General features: G+C 49.0%; 1 protein-coding gene across 1 annotated transcript; it reads right to left on the bottom strand.

The window, feature by feature from the left end:
* Positions 1-9,495: 9,495 nt before the first annotated feature.
* On the bottom strand, positions 9,496-14,756 carry NDUFB2 (NADH:ubiquinone oxidoreductase subunit B2). The gene is given in 5 exon segments (XM_049775858.1): positions 9,496-9,568; positions 10,776-10,852; positions 13,024-13,168; positions 14,652-14,710; positions 14,713-14,756. Coding segments are annotated over 4 exon segments (318 nt in total). The 5' UTR covers positions 14,752-14,756; the 3' UTR covers positions 9,496-9,568; positions 10,776-10,777.
* Between the last annotated feature and the right edge of the window lie 1,126 nt (positions 14,757-15,882).

Below are 15,882 nucleotides of genomic sequence, written 5' to 3'. Positions count from 1 at the left end.
TTCATTCTCCTTCCTTTCTCCCCAAGCCTGGTCCTCAAAAGGTTGGGTAATTTGGCAGCCAGGTTCCCAGGTACAGAATGAAGTGATTTGAGATGTATTGGGATTATGAGAAGCAATTTGGAGACTACATCAGTTAGTTTTTTGTCAAAAAAAGCTGCTATGGTATTAAGCTAAAGTTCTTTTTTGTAATTTGTGACTTTTGGTGTGTACTGGCAGATTTCTTCCTTATCAAAGACATTCTGGAATCTCAGGATTTAGGGATGTAAAGCAGTCCTATTATATTACCCCAACCAACCTGTGAAAGAAATTAAGGAAGGGTCTATCAGATAAATAAGAGAATTGTAGGTGGTTGTTACAAAATTTCATATTGTATATGTTTTGGAAAAATGTTTCCCTCTGTCTCTTTTTCAGTCTACTAAAACTCACTGCCATTAGCTGACTTTTGCTCAGATACTATATTGAGAGGAAGGTCTGAGAACCCCACAGCAGTGACAGGTGTCGCAGTGAAAAATGGAAGTGGACCCCCTCATTGTTTGTGAAGGCAAGAAACCCTTTGCTCCTCCATGTTGCTGGAGCAGTGTCTCAGAGCTTAGGACCCAGGCCAGAGCCTTACAGCAGAGTTGAAGGCATTCTCCTTGCATGCAGTCATCCTGGGTTCTGTCCTTGACATCCCATATGGTCCCCTGAACACCATTGGGAGTGGTCCCTAGATGCAGAGCTAGTTGTGAACTCTGAGCATTGCCAGGTATGGCCCCAAGTATAAAAATACAATAATAATAATAAAAGGAAAAAGAAAACTTAGAAACCGCAGGGGTTTCTAGGGTAAAGAGAATAATCATTGCTGCACCTCTTTTAAAAATTCTGTCTTTGGAACATTTTTCTTTTGAAATAATTTCCATAGGTTTTTTTTTAATTTACTTATTGGGGGGGGGGTCACACCCAGCAGCACTCAGAGGTTACTCCTTTGCACTCAGAAATCGCTCCTGGCAGGCAGGGGGGGACCATATGGGATGCTGGGATTCGAACCACCATCAGTCCTGGATCGGCTGTGTGCAAGGCAAACACCCTACTGCTGTTCTATCTCTGGCCCTCCATAGATGTTTGTTTTGTTTGTTTGTTTTTGGGGGGGTCACACCCAGCAGCACTCAGGGGTTACTCCTGGCTCCAGGCTCAGAAATCACTCCTGGCAGGCTCAGGGGACCATATGGGATGCCGGGGTTCGAACCAATGACCTTCTGCATGAAAGGCAAACACCTTACCTCCATGCTCTCTCTCTGGCCCCCTCCATAGATGTTTTTAAACATGGTGGTATTCCCTTTATCAAGAGAGTAGAGATTTTTATAAAATCCTTTAAAAAGAAAAAATTGGGTCAAAGTGAGTAAAGTGGGAAAGGTGCTTGCCTTACCTTGCACATGATCACCAGGTTTAGTTCCCAGCACCTCGTAATAGTGCCCCAAAACCCACAAGGAATGATCTTTGACTGCAAAGCCAGAAGTAAATCCTGAGCACCACCTGAAAAACAAACAAATATTTTGGTTTGGTTTTGTTTTTCCTTTCACCATCATTTTTTTTTTTTTTTTTGTAGTTTTCCATCTAGTTTATACTTGTAGTTTATACAGGCTCTGGGTTTCACTTGAGTTTTTATTGCTCAGATAGCAAGCAGACTTGGGAAAGACAAGACAAAAAGACTTGCTGATCTATGTGATTTATGTGATTTATGAGCAGCTCAGGTTCCCCATGGCTTGGCACTGATGCCTGGACATGACTATAAGCACTGTTGGCAGCAGTCTTACTGCAGGGAAGGGGTGTTAGAGCAGCCATAAAGATGGGTTTTTAGAATGTCTCATGTTTGCTGGGGACCTTTTTCATCATTTGGCCAGAATCTTGGAGCAAGTCATCAGCCCCAAGATGCTGGTGCCTAAATGGCATGCACAAGATTTGTGAGTGGAAAAGCCAGTGGGAGACTGTGTTGCTGTCAGGGTCCGGTTCCTGCATGCCCTGGTCCTGGGTCATAGTGGAGATAGCGTTGGAGCTTACCCAGACCCATGAGCCTCAGTTCAGAATTGCCCACTGGATGTCTGTCTCCCTGCCAGGGAGTTGTGCTTTGGTCAGAGAAAGTCCAGAGAGACTCCAGCATCGTTGGCACAAAGCTTTGTTCTGGGGTCGTTTGGAACAGCCACTGCTCTTCTTTTGCTCTGTTCCCTTATTGTCATTGGACAGATTTGCAGCTGCTCAGTCTGTTCATCCACAGAGCTCCTGGGACCACCTCACCACCTGCTCCCTGCCCTCAGACTTCACAGTGTAGGGTTGAGGTGATCCTTCCCAAAACTACCTCCTCAAAATAAGGCTCTTCTTTCCAAATAGGGGGCAGTGTCAATGTAGACAGTATTGGCTGGCTCAGCTGCAGGCTAAGATTGAAAACATGGCTCGGAAGATCCTCTTGTTGAGATGCCACCACGTGAGGCTCCCTTTGGGAGCTCGTACCCTTCAGGGAATTCCTAGAGCTCAAGTTACTGTGTCACTGACTCACAGTGCCATCCCACTTTCCAGTGGTCTTAGCCAGACCTTGATAGTGACTGTCACCGCTTTTGTTACTGGGACACTGTCCTAGCCGAGAGGGTGGGTAGCCCATTTAGCAAAATTCTCTAGTGTGAGAGGACCCAGGCAGGCCCCAGGACTAGGAGTTCTAACCATTAGGTTTTGTTTTTGTTGTTGTTTTAATCCAAATACGGAATATAGACTGAGTCTGGGCAGCAGCTCCTTCATTGCCATGGTGTAGGTAAGGCTCTAGAAAAACACCTTGACAATTTGCCAAATGATCTTACTGTGCCTTCATAATGCAATAAAACAGCTACTACGTTAGCAGACACCCGTGATCAGTGAAGAGAGTCCACGCTCTCAGTCTAACTCAGCTGTGTTCCTTGTTCATAGAGTGCACTTTAGACTGCAGAGATCAATGTTGTAAAGAATTTATAGCCAAAAAATAAAAATTTAAAAAAAATTAAAAAATGAGAAAACAGGTAAATTTTCAGTGAACAAAATTATTTTTTTAAAGCACACAATCCCTAGTAGAGTCAAATATATTTAGCACATAGAACAACTAGGTTGAAATTGTAGTTCAGGGGGCCGGGCTGGTGGCGCTGGAGGTAAGGTGCCTGCCTTACCTGCGCTAGCCTAGGAGACGGACCGCGGTTCGATCCCCCGGCGTCCCATATGGTCCCCCAAGCCAGGAGCGACTTCTGAGCGCATAGCCAGGAGTAACCCCTGAGCACTGCCGGGTGTGGCCCAAAAACAAAAAAAAAAAAAAAAAAAAAAAAAAAAAAAAAAAAAAAGAAATTGTAGTTCAGTGACATTTCTAGCAAAACTTTTCTACTCCCACGAGTTCTTCAAAGTGTGGAACTTTTTAGAGATGCCTCTGACAGCTGTTCCCCCAAAATTGCCCCCACCCCCGTGTTAAGCTGGTCGTGGTGGAGGAAAGGCTGCTGGACAGATGCATTTCCTGATGTCCTGAGCACCACTGCCCGTTCTTTCCAGAGCGAACTTGTTGGTAGCTTGAGCAGGACAGGACAGCAGAGCCGAGTGCGGCCACATGGGCACCAACTTTGTGGGAAGCCCAGTTGCCTGGGATGTGAGTCAGCCGCGCTCCCTGGGGGCTGCATTTAGGTCCTTTCTGCTGCCTCAGCACCCTGAGCATCTCTGCCTACTCAAGGGCATTGAAAGCACATGGTGGGATCAGAACCTTAGACTATAAGCATTATTGTTACCAGCAAATTTTGCTGCTGTCCAGGCAGACATGTTGGCCTGGATTTCAGCCCTGAATTTATAGGAGTTGGACTGGGGAGGTTCTGGCAGGCATTCTTCAAGTAGAAAGTCCTGAAATCTCAAAATGAAGGAAACAGTGCTTCCCTTCAAAGCACAGAGGGACTTAGGAACCCCCACCCACCCCTCTACAAAAGTAGGTTTGGGCTTTTTTTGTTTTTGTGTGTCAACAATTTCACCTGTGAATGTAGTTTTTTACTGTTAAATCCGGCTGTTTTGACTATTATAATGATAGAAGCAGTTGTGCATGAAAACAAGCCAGTGTATCCAATTTGTGATGCATTTTTTAAAACAGAATTCTATATAGATGGAAGTACTTTTTAAAAACAAAGGAACTGAAATTGGTTTTGATGTTAGTACCAGCAATATCTCTGCACTGTGGCTTAGCAGCTCCTGGGCCTGCCCTGATGCATAGCCCCAGAAAGATGGCAAGTGGCAGCTAGTCAACTCGGCCACACCTGTTCATTCATCCCCGGTGAGAGTGGAAGCTTCACCAGGGAACTGCTTAGTTTTCTGAGAAATCCCTTTGTTGTGTTTGTGTGTGCGCAGCCTTTCACCCGTGTGTTTCAGTGGGTGGAAACTAGTGTAGGTAAGCCACGATGCCCCATGTTGAGACAGTGGACCAAAGGAGCAGGGAAGGGGGCGTGGACATAAGGGTGGGAAGTAAATAGCCCACCGTGACCTGAAATAAAAATGTCCAAGTGCAATAAGTGTGCTATTCTAAGCTGTGAACTGGTTTCTTAAAAATTCCTTCCTTCCTTCCTTCCTTGCATCTGTGGTGGCCAAGGCTGATACGAGATGGGCCTTGATTCCCGTCTAACCTGCCCCCAGAGCACCGTCTTTTCTAGCTCCCTGTGCAGGCAGCTCGCACCCAGGTCTGGGCCCTTTCCCTCCCTGGAGAAAGTGTTCAGTTGCCCTTGTCACATTCCCCTGCCATGGCCTGTGGTTAAGTGTCATCTCTAGTACTGGCTGTCAGCCAGACCCCAAACAGCCCATGTGGAGACACGAAAGGCCACATTCAGCCCAGCAAGTCCCTTTGAATTCTATTGCGTAGTTACCACTGTTCTGGGTTTAGGCCGAAACAAAAGTTTCCCCCATTCCATAGGCATGTGAGTTTGAGGATTATTCTCTAGGAGGAAGAAAGGAAAATCCTTGAGGTTTTCACTGCACTGAAGCTGGGGTCCTTGTCTCCCCCCCCCAAAACCTGATGGCCTTCATACACATTCCTCTCCTTGCTGCCAGTGTGGTTCGTGGCAGTTCCACTAAAGCACAGAAAGGTCTGGGGTGTACCCAGTGAAAAGATGGGGACTTTTTAATGGTTCATACACCTCTCTATACCTGCTTTGCAAAAATTACAATGAAGTAACTATTTTTAAAGCTTATTTTTCAATTCATAAAAAAAAATGTATTTTCCGTCAAATGGATGTCTCCCTTACTCCCTTAATCCTCAATGTTTGCTTGAATCTTCCTTTTTAAAAAACAAACAAAACAAACAAAAAAAACCTCTTCCCATACCTACTTCTTGATACTTTGGTTCTCTTTCCTGCTCAGGTCCCTTCATTTGTACTTTGGAGTTTTTCTCATGTAAATTTGTACAATGGAAAATATTGTTCAGTTTGGATAGACAGCATGGAGATTAAATTTTAAAAAAAGATAGCTGAAATTCAGATGGAAGACATTTATTTGTGTAAAGTTATTTAAAAACTGTATTATATTAAAGGCAAACAAGTTCCCTGTACTTGATGTGAATATGCGCATACACTATAATAAAGATTGCCTGCATGTCACGTCTGTCCTTTCTCTAGCCCTCCCTGCCCACACATTGGGCCTGCTCTGCACCAATTCCAGGTAGGAAGAGGCGCGACTGAGAAGTACATCTTTGCTTCAGACCAAATGTGTCTAACCACTTGGGTAGGTATCCTAAGGATTCCCTCTTAGTCCCACCTACACCTGTCTTAGGGAGCTTATGAGAGCACCACATCTGGTGGTGCTCAGGGTTTTCTACTCCTGGCTCTGTTCTAAGGGATCACTCCTGACAGGCTCCAGAGTCCAGGGTGGCAAACAAGTTCGATACAAAGAGCCAAAATTTTAAACTGTGAGAGTCAGAGAGCCACACCATGCAGTGACCTGCCAAAACAGACCAACACACAAAAGCATATAATTTTAACAATAATATATGAAACACATATTGCATTTTGCCATTTTGAGTGAGATAAAAATCCTGTTCGCCACCCCTGCTCCAGACGATGTGATGCCAGAGATCAAACCCAGGTCAGCTGTTGCAAGGTAAACGCCCTCTCTGAAGCCCTCTGTGCCCCTCATGTGTGGGTCACTGTGCAGTCTCTCACCTCCAGAGGCTCAGCATGATGTGGCCAGGTGTTTCCAGTAGGCTTGTTTTAAGCTTTTATTTATTGGTGGGGGGTGGCTTTGGGTCCCACTGGTGGTACTTAGGGGCTATTCCTGGCTCTGCTCTGGGACCACAGGCCCCTTACCACAGCTCTATCTCCAGCCCTTTTCAAACACTAAAAAAAAAATTTACATATTCAAAACTATGCTAATTTTTGTTTGATTTTGGGGCCTCCCCCAGAGCTCTTCAGGGGTTACTCCGTGAGGACAGTATGCTCGGGACTGCATACGATGCCAGAATCAAACCTGGGTTAACTGTGCAAGAAAAGCACCCTACCACTATGCTATCTGGTCCTGTGGCCTTGTTTTTAAGAACATTCAAGTTACTAGCTTTTGCTTTGGTTCTGCAGCCATTCCTGGTGCTCAGATTACCATGAGGTGCCATAATCAGACCAGGGCCTGCCAGTCTCAAGCACAAACTACCACAGCCCTGACCCCTCCCAACCTTTGTTCCTACCCAAATGTTCCATGAAAACTGGACAGCCCAAACAGAAGGGCACATGCCTTGCAGGTAGTCAACCTGCTTTTCATCCCCAGCACCACATAGCATATAGTCCTTAGCCCCAGGAGTAAGCCCTGAGTGCAGCCCAGTGTAGCCTCAAAATCAAATAAAATTAAAAATGCTCAGGAGGGGGCAGTATTCTGTAAGAGGTCTTCCTTAAAATTTACCCAGAACGGGGCTGGGCGGTGGCGCTGGAGGTAAGGTGCCTGCCTTGCCTGCGCTAGCCTAGGACGGACCGCGGTTCGATTCCCCTGTGTCCCATATGGTCCCCCAAGAAGCCAGGAGCAACCCCTGAGCGTCACAGGGTGTGGCCCAAAAACCAAAAAAAAAAAAATTTACCCAGAACCATAGATGCTTTAGTGGTGTTGTGGTAAAAGGAATCATCACATCAGCTCTTCCAAAACCTCCTGGGTCCAGCGTTGGCACAGAAAGGGACCCCAGACAGTCCTGAGGGCCGGGGATGTGACTCAGTCTAGATCATCCTTGATGTACATCTAAGATCCGTGCTAGTCACTAGGACAGGACTTGCGTCTCTACAAGGTCAGCTTTATTTTCCTGTGGGCTGAGGCCTGGCATGACATTTAGGCAGGTGGTGGCAGCTTTTTTGCCAGGTGGCTGGACAGTGGCATAGTGCCAGGCAGTGCACCGTTGTACTCGGGTCTACACCTGCCCTGGTGACTTTTATGACAGGCAAAGCTCCATAGCAAGAGCGACTGCACATTTGTCCCACTAACTCGAGAGCCACCTACTGAAATTGCAGCAGAGCACACCCTCATCTGAATTCCAGGGGGGGAAGCACAACTGTGTCCTATTCAGATTCATCCCAGATTTACCTCAGATTTACTCTGAGCCCCAGTTCAATGCATCTTGTCCTCTCCTTGTCAGGGACAGGTCATGTGTTCACATGACAGTTCTTAGGGGCCATGCGGAGCCCAGTAATCAAACTCTGTCTCCATGTTGCAACGCATGGGAGCTGGGGAGGTGGCTCAAGCCTATATAGTCCAAGAAGTAGAGATGTACTCTGAACGTACTCTGGGCTACACATACATACACTGCTCAGAGCACCAGCCTCCACTGCCACACTCAGGAACACACACACCACCTCCACTACTGCACTTAACACAGAAAGACGCATGAGCATGCATGCATGCTTGCACGCACACTCACACTCAAGAAGGTTCTGCTGCAGCCTCATCTAGACCCACCAGCTGCTGCCAGTAAGAGCCCCATCAGAGTCCAACCAGTGGCAGTCCCAACCTCAGACTCAGTCCTGTGTTTCTATTCCTGGGAACACCTTCCTTTGGGCTCATCCACAGGCCACTCATTGTTGGGGCTCTAGTTCCCTAGGTCCCCATCAGCAGCCCCTTCTCTAGCGCAAGGCCACTGCTTTGTAGCACCTGATGATTCTCCCGAAGGCCTGTCTGTGGCTATTTGCTGCTGGCACTGGCATGGTGGCACCCCAAAATGATAACAGGAGCTATGGCACAGCGGTAGGGCGCTTGCCCTGCACACAGCTGACCCGGGACGGACCGCGGTTCCATCCCCCAGCATCCCATTTGGTTCCCCAAGCCAGGAGCGATTTCAGAGCACATAGCCAGAAGTAGCCCCTGAGCTTCACTGGGTATGGCCCAAAATAAAACAAACAAAAAAAAAACAGGCCGGTGAGAGCCAGGGGTTCCTGTACAGAGGCACATTCCCTGCTTCACCCCAGCACTAGTGCTTCAAAGTTAAAAACTTCAAAACGGGGGCCAGAGAGATAGCATGGAGGTAGGGCATCTGCCTTGCATGCAGAAGGATGGTGGTTCGAATCCCAGCATCCCATATGGTCCTCCGAGCCTGCCAGGAGTGATTTCTGAGCACAGAGCAAGGAGTAATCCCTGAGCACTGCCGGATGTGACCCAAAAACCAAAAAAAAAAAAAAAAAAAAAATCAAAACAGTAGAAAATGTGAATTTTGGGAGAAAGGGGTATCTTGGGACCACGCCCAGCAGCCCAGTGGCTGTGCTCAGGATCCACATCTGTCAAGGCTTGGGGAGCATCTAGGGATTGAACCCATACCTATGTGTCTTACTGCCTCTCTCCAGCCTCATAAGTGAAGTATCTCGACAATGAATCCAAGCGTTGGTATGGGGACTCGAACTCAGGACAGCTGTGCACCAGCCCAACACTTTTAACCTTCATTCTCTCTCAGGATGTGAGGGTGAGGGATCTGGGTGTCCCTGGCAGTGTTCAAGGATGAACCCTAGTAAAGCTGGGGGCCATCTGTGGTCCTGGGCATCCGAACCAAAGTTGGTGGAATGCGAAGCAATGGCCTCCCCACTCCACACCCTCTCCAGCCCCATTCATTTACTCTGGTCTCCCATTCATCTGGCCCCAAGAATTCCTGATCAAAAACAAAAGCCTCACCACCAATCACGTGACACAGTGTCCAGCCACAAGATGCTCACCAAGAACAGGGCACATGTGGTTCTAACCCTAGGCACTTGGGAAGAATATACCACCACAGATGGTGGCGCTTCCATCCATACTTTGAGTTGGCATGTGAGGACAAGCCCTCGGCCCAGGAGGCCAGGCCTGCTGGACAACGTGTGCAGGACAGGCTTTGGGTCAGGCCCACAGTCACTGCCCCTCACCAAGGGTCAGGCCAGGAGCCCTTCAGATCTCACTGATTAGGAGAGTCATGTGTTTACCAATGGATGCCCATGATCCCATCAAACAGCAAAGAACCAAAAAGGGTGGCTGTCAGGAGCAGAAACATCCAGAACGCAGTTTTTTGTTCTTGACTACTTTAATTTACAGCATGAATGTACAACAGGAAGGCCAGGAAGTCATCCACGTGGCCCTGCAAGAAAGGAGAGCAGAGAGCTTCAGGTACTTCCTCCCGCTCTGGACCCATACCCAAATGGCTACTTCCTCCATAGGTGGGGAAGGTGCCCCAGAGGAGAAGGATCATCCGCAGGTTCTGCCACAGGATCTACAGGCCTGTGTGAGAGGACAGGTAGGAAGACATGCAGGGCTGGCAGCTTAACAGATCTGGGCCCTCTTCCAACTGCTGGACTGTCAGCACTCTGACAGTTGACATCTGGGGGGTATATAGGGCATTCCCTGAGGATGCCTGGGAGCAAACCTATGGCTCCCGCCCTGAGTCCCCCCCCCCCCCAGGCTTTCTGCTAGGGTGCTGCTATCTGCCTCCATCCTCCACCTCCTCCTCTTCCTCATCCCACACTCTAATTTTCATATTGATAAGAGATTGAATGGGAACAATGAAACATCATTACTGCTTATCTTTTATGGATTCTAAGGCTTTTTTTCTTTGTATGAATAGGAAGTAATTTAAGGGGAGTTTTCAGGACCACATCAGCTTTTTAGGGGGCTTCTGGGCAGTGCTTGACAGACCAGATGCTGTTGCTGGGAATCAAACCAGGGTTAGCCCCATGCAAGGCAAGCACATTAAACCCTGTATTCTCCAGCTATTTTTGTTTTTGTGTTTTGGGCCACACCCAGTGGCACTCAAAGGTTATTCCTGGCTCTCGGCTCAGAAGTCACTCCTAGCAGGATATGGGATGCCGGGATTTGATGGTCCTGGGTCAGCCGCTTGCAAAGCAAACACCCTACCACTGTGCTATCTCTCCACCCCCATTATTTCGTTATTTTCTTGGTAGTACTGGGGATGGAACTCAAAGCCTCACACAACCAAAAACTCCATCACACTGACCAACATTTCCTCTAGCAAACCTCCCTTCTCTCATTCTCATAGTTTCCTTCTGAAATGAAAAAAAAAACACTTGGTCTGGAAAAACCAAGACCATAGGCTTTATAACTATTTACAAAAATTTATTTCCTGGGCCCAGGGTATAGCTCAGCCACATGCATAAACTACATTTTTCAGCCCCACAAGGAAAAGCACAAGCAGTCGCAGAGTAATGGGAGGGTACCTGCCTTGCCCGCAGCCAACCGGGTTCAATCCCTGGCACCACATATAGTCCCTGAGCAATGCTGGTATGTCCCCCAAACCAAACAAAGCAGAAAAGACTAGAAACATGGCCTACCGTCAGTCCTCATCATCAGGAAGGATCCCCAGCTCTTCATCCGTCCACTGGGAAGGGTCTGGATATGGAAAGTGACCCTGCAGGTGGCCAGTGAAAACCAGTCAAGAATCTACTTTCCACACAACATGCTCCATTTCAGAAGAAATCTTGGAGGGGAAAGAAGGAAGCCTAATGGGCCAGTCCAGGGTCTCTGAGATAACACAGGGACCAATTCTCCCAACTGGACTCCCAAAAGTTCCCCTCAGCCTGGGGCCCTTTCAGAGTGAGGCCTCAGGCAATTCTGAATGCAAAGAACAGACTCAGAGGCAGCTCCAGAGATGCACCACACATGTTGAGGCCCAAAGCCTCTGCGACTAGGCCACAGTGGAGGACACCCCTCTCCACAGAGCCAAGCCCAGCTCTGCTGGAGGGTCTCATGCCCAATTTCCAGGCTCACCACAGGATTGAAGTTTGGCTGATATTGATGCAGGTGGATGACCTCCCTTCCACTGAAAAGCTGTGCAGACCCCATATTGACACCAAGCAGGCTGAACAGTGAGGACCCCCAACATTATCTCCCTGTTCAAATATGGCAACTATGGGCTGGACATTCATCTCAGTGGCTGTTTCATCTGAGAAAGGAAGACCTAAGAAAAAAATACTCTAACCAAAAGGACAAAAAAAGGGTATAATAGCCCCAGAAAATATTAGCTCAGAAGACAAAAGGAAAAAACGGGGTTCAAAAGGGAGCCGGGGCCCTTTATAATAGTACAGAGAGTAGCTTGTTTACCCAGCATGCAGCTGGTCTGGGTTCTATCTCTGAAACCCCATGATATCTGAACCCACCAACAATGATCCCTGAGTGCAGAGACAGGAAGGAGAAGGGCCTGAGCAGCACTGGTCAATCCAAAAAAAGGATCGGGGTGGGAGATATAATTAAGTAGCTCAATAATAATAGGGTACATGTTCTGTCTGTATAAAGTCAGTATTCAAGCCTCAGAAACAACAAAAATAATTAGGGGAAGAAATGGGGGAAGACTGTAAAGAGGAAAAAGGGAGAAAAAGACAAAGCCCACAAAAAGGAAAGGCCTACATGATCCACCCCCAGGAGAACCTGGTGGATGTGGTTTGACACGTGCAGTCAATAGTGGGATTCCTATAAGCAGAACCAAAAACTCAACTAAAAAAAAGATAAACCAAATACTAAGCAGGACTCTTGCTAGATACAAGGGCTACAAGGTGAGAGAGCCAGAGAGCAAGTACAACCTCTAGGGTACTTGCCCAGAAGCTGATCCTGGTCGATTCTAAGCACCACCAGACATGGGCCTGGAGTGTCGCATCCAGGAATAAGCCCTGAGCATCACTGGGTATAGGCCCCCAAAACAAAAAAGATTTTTTAAACTTGATTGATTGGTTGGTCTTTGGGCCACACCCAGCATTGCTCAGGGGTCACTCCTAGCTCTGCACTCAGAAATCGACCCTGGCAGGCTGGGGGACCATATGGGATGCTGGGAATCGAACCAGGTCCCTCCCTGGTCAGCCGCATGCAGGGCAAACACCCTACCACTGTGCTCTCTCTCCGGCCTCCCAAAACAAAAAATTTTAAACCAAAACACAAAAAGCATCTAATAGCAACAAGGTAAAATTAAATATCCAAAGATTAGAAATAAAATGGACGGGGCCGGAAAGATAGCATGGAGGTAAGGCATTTGCCTTTCATGCAGGAGGTCATCGGTTCGAATCCCGGTGTCCCATATGGTCCCCCGTGCCTGCCAGGAGCAATTTCTGAGTGTGGAGCCAGGAATAACCCCTGAGCACTGCCAAGTGTGACCCAAAAACCACAAAAAAAAAAAATAAATAAATAAATAAATAAATAAATAAAATAAAAAATAAATAAAATGGTCGGGGCCGGAGAGATAGCATGGAGGTAAGGCGTTTGCCTTGCATCCAGAAGGTCACTGGTTCGAATCCCGGCATCCCATATGGTCCCTCGAGCTTGCCAGGAGCAATTTCTGAGCATAGAGCCAGGAGGAACCCCTGAGCGCTGGCAGGTATGACCCAAAAACCAAAAAAAAAAAAAAAAAAAAGGTCATATAAGTTGTACATGTGGTTGGGAGGTTCAACCCCCAACCATCAGGAGTAGCCCCCAAGTACTGCCAGGTGAGCCTCTGCCCCATAAAAAGGAAAATTAAAATTGGTAAAAAGCTAGCCATACCATTCATTATTCACGTGCCCGCCTCCACCAGAAAGTACCCGGACCCATGCTCACCAGCACAGCGTCCGAGTCATGCCAAAAGCGCCATAGAATCCAGAACCACATGGTTGCACTGAAGAACTCAGCCTGGATCACCTGCGAGCGGGTCAGCTGGGGAAACTGACGGTAGCGGGGCTCAATGTGTGGCCCGCCGCCAGCCCTGGAAATAATCAAACAAGTTTCAGAGCCAGAAACGTCACCTAGCATTTCTCCTTCCCTCCACACCTGAGAAACATTTGCTTTTCCATAAAGTCACAGTAGATTTGTGCATGGCCTCTCAGTAGGCGGCCTGGTTTTCATTTCGTGAGTGATCAGAAGCTGTGCACCAGGAAAGAGGCTCTAATAATCCTACTGCTGCGACCAATACAGGCCTGAGAGAACACGGTTAGGATCCAAGCGGGCACCACCTGGGTTTGATCCCCGCATCCCTGGAGCTGAATGTCTCCTCATTCTTGGGAACTAGCCTTGAACCACCAGTTGGCCAAGTGCCACTGAATGTGGCCCGTGGCCTTTAGCTCTCCTTGGGAGCGCCCAAAAATCAAAATTAATTTTAGGGTCTGGAGCCATAGTACAGTAGGTAGGACATTTGTTGTGCACATGGCCACCTTGGATTCGATCTCCAGCAACCCCTGCTGGTCCCCCCGAGCACTGACAGAAGTGATTCCTGTGCGCAGAGCCAGGAGTAAGTCAGGAGTGACCCAAAAGCCAAAGAAACTAAGAAAATTAAACAGCTAATTGGGGGCTGGGGAGGACATCTCAAAGAGAAAGCAATGCCTGGCCTCCAACCATGGACCACGTTTTTCCTAGACCATAGTCAGTTTTCCGAGCACCGCTGGGTATGACCCCAAAACAAAATTGAACCTCCAAAACTCACTAATGCCCTCCTTCCGGATAGGCCCCTTTTGCCATCCCCTCTCCGGCCCCAGGGTTCTCAGCCTAGTTTCTCTGTCGCTTCTTGAGTCTCTCCAGTCGTCTTCTCCACCAACGAGTACACTCTCCCTCACCTCCCCAAACTCCAGCTTCCACCAGATTCGCCTGGGAACTCCCAGGACCAGTTCGCCCCAGGAGTAAGAACGTTTTTTGTTTGGATTTTGTGTGGGGACCACACTGGACAGTGCTCAGGGCTTACTCCAACGCTCTCTGTTCAGGGATCTCCCCTAGCGGACACGGAGCGCCATAAGGGGGTGCAAGGCCTCTACCAGGGGTCTCAAACTCGCGGCCCGCGGGCTGCAAACGGCCCTCCGTACATCATTTTGTGGCCCTGCCCTAGAGGAATCTTTTTGTTGTTGTTGTTTTGTTTTGTTTTAGTTGTTTGGGTCACACCCCCCAATGTTCTAGGCTTACTACTGACTTTGCACTCAAGGATCACCCCGACTTTGCCTCCTGCGGCCCCCAGGTAAATTGAGTTTGAGACCCCTGCTAGACCCTGCGTCGCACTTCTGACTCGAGCAGAAAAGTTTTGACAGGCGTCTACCACTCGCCCCGCGCGGCCAAACTACAAATCCCAGAATGCTTTGGGCGGAGCGCCGCCGGGTCCCGGATGCTGGCGAGAGGGCCGGGCGTCCAGATGAAGGGCGCTTCGGGCACGGAGCGACACTTCCCGTTAGAAACAGGCGAGGCCCCCACTCCCCGCCGACTCTCACCGACGCACTCCGGCGCCTCCAGCCTCCCGCTCCCCGAGGCCCTTGAAGAGGCGGCCTCCCCAGGCGAAAGCAAGGGCGCGGCTCGCGACAGCGCCGACATGTCCGCCCGCGTCCAGACGGTCTTCCCGCCCACCCGCCGGTACTTCCGCTTGACCGTCACTCCCCCGCGACTCTATGACGTCATCGGGCCGCGCGCCTGTCATTCCTCGGAGGATGATGTCCCGGGAGCTCCGCTGCGGGGAGTCTCCGGCCCAGGACGCGGGTCGGGTGCACTCGGCGGAACCCGGCGTTGGTGTCGTCCTGGGCGGGGCGGCCTTTGGGCCTCGCGAGGAGACGGCGCCTTGGCCGTGAAAGCTCCGTCTCGCGAGATGAGGGTCCGGACTCTCCGAGCTTTCGTCCTTTTTTCTTGGTTTGTTTGATTTTTTTTTTTATTTATTTATTTTTTTTTTTTTGCCACCCCTGGCGGCGCTCAGGGGTTCCTCCTGGCTCTCTGCTCTGAAATCGCTCCTGGCAGGCTCCGGGGACCACCTGGGATGCCGGGATTCGAACACCATCCGTCCGGAATCGGCTGCGTGCAGCTATCTGTGCTCTCTCTCCGGCCCCAGTTTGTTGACTTTCTTACTGCAGCATCCGAGCTGACAATACCTTACAAATCCTTTTCCAGGAGCCGCAGAAATAGCGATAGCACAGCGGTAGGGAGTTCGCCTTGCACGACCGACCAACCCGGGATGGACTCATATTCGAATCCCCGGCTTTCCATCCAAGAGACAGGAGTAAGTCCCGACCCCGTTGAGTGTAGGCACCTCCAAATATCAAAAGCAAACAACAACCCAAGAAACAAAACCAAAGGAAAATGGAGAGGAGTTTATAGAATGTAGCATGAAGCTGGGGCCAGAGGGATAGCACACAGCAATAGGGACGTTTGCCTCGCACGCAGCCAACCCGGGACAAACCCCGGGTTCGATTCCCGGCATCCCATATGTCCCCCAGCTTGCCAGGGTGATTTCTGAGCACAGAGCCAGGAGAACCCCAGAGCGCTGCTGGGTGTGATCCCCTAAAAATTACTTTTACAATGCAGAGCAATCAGACCAACCGCCTACGGGCGGTTATGCCACCTACCGGCCTCCTCGCCTCCTGAAGTCATTTGGTTCCCAGTTCTTTGGAACACATCTCAGTGTTTATCTGGGAGATTATCTCATCTTTTTGTTTTTTTACCATTTGCTTGTTTGTT

This window comes from Suncus etruscus, chromosome 1, assembly GCF_024139225.1.
Source record: "Suncus etruscus isolate mSunEtr1 chromosome 1, mSunEtr1.pri.cur, whole genome shotgun sequence".
Taxonomy (NCBI): domain Eukaryota; kingdom Metazoa; phylum Chordata; class Mammalia; order Eulipotyphla; family Soricidae; genus Suncus; species Suncus etruscus.
This window is presented reverse-complemented; position numbering and strand designations above follow the sequence as displayed.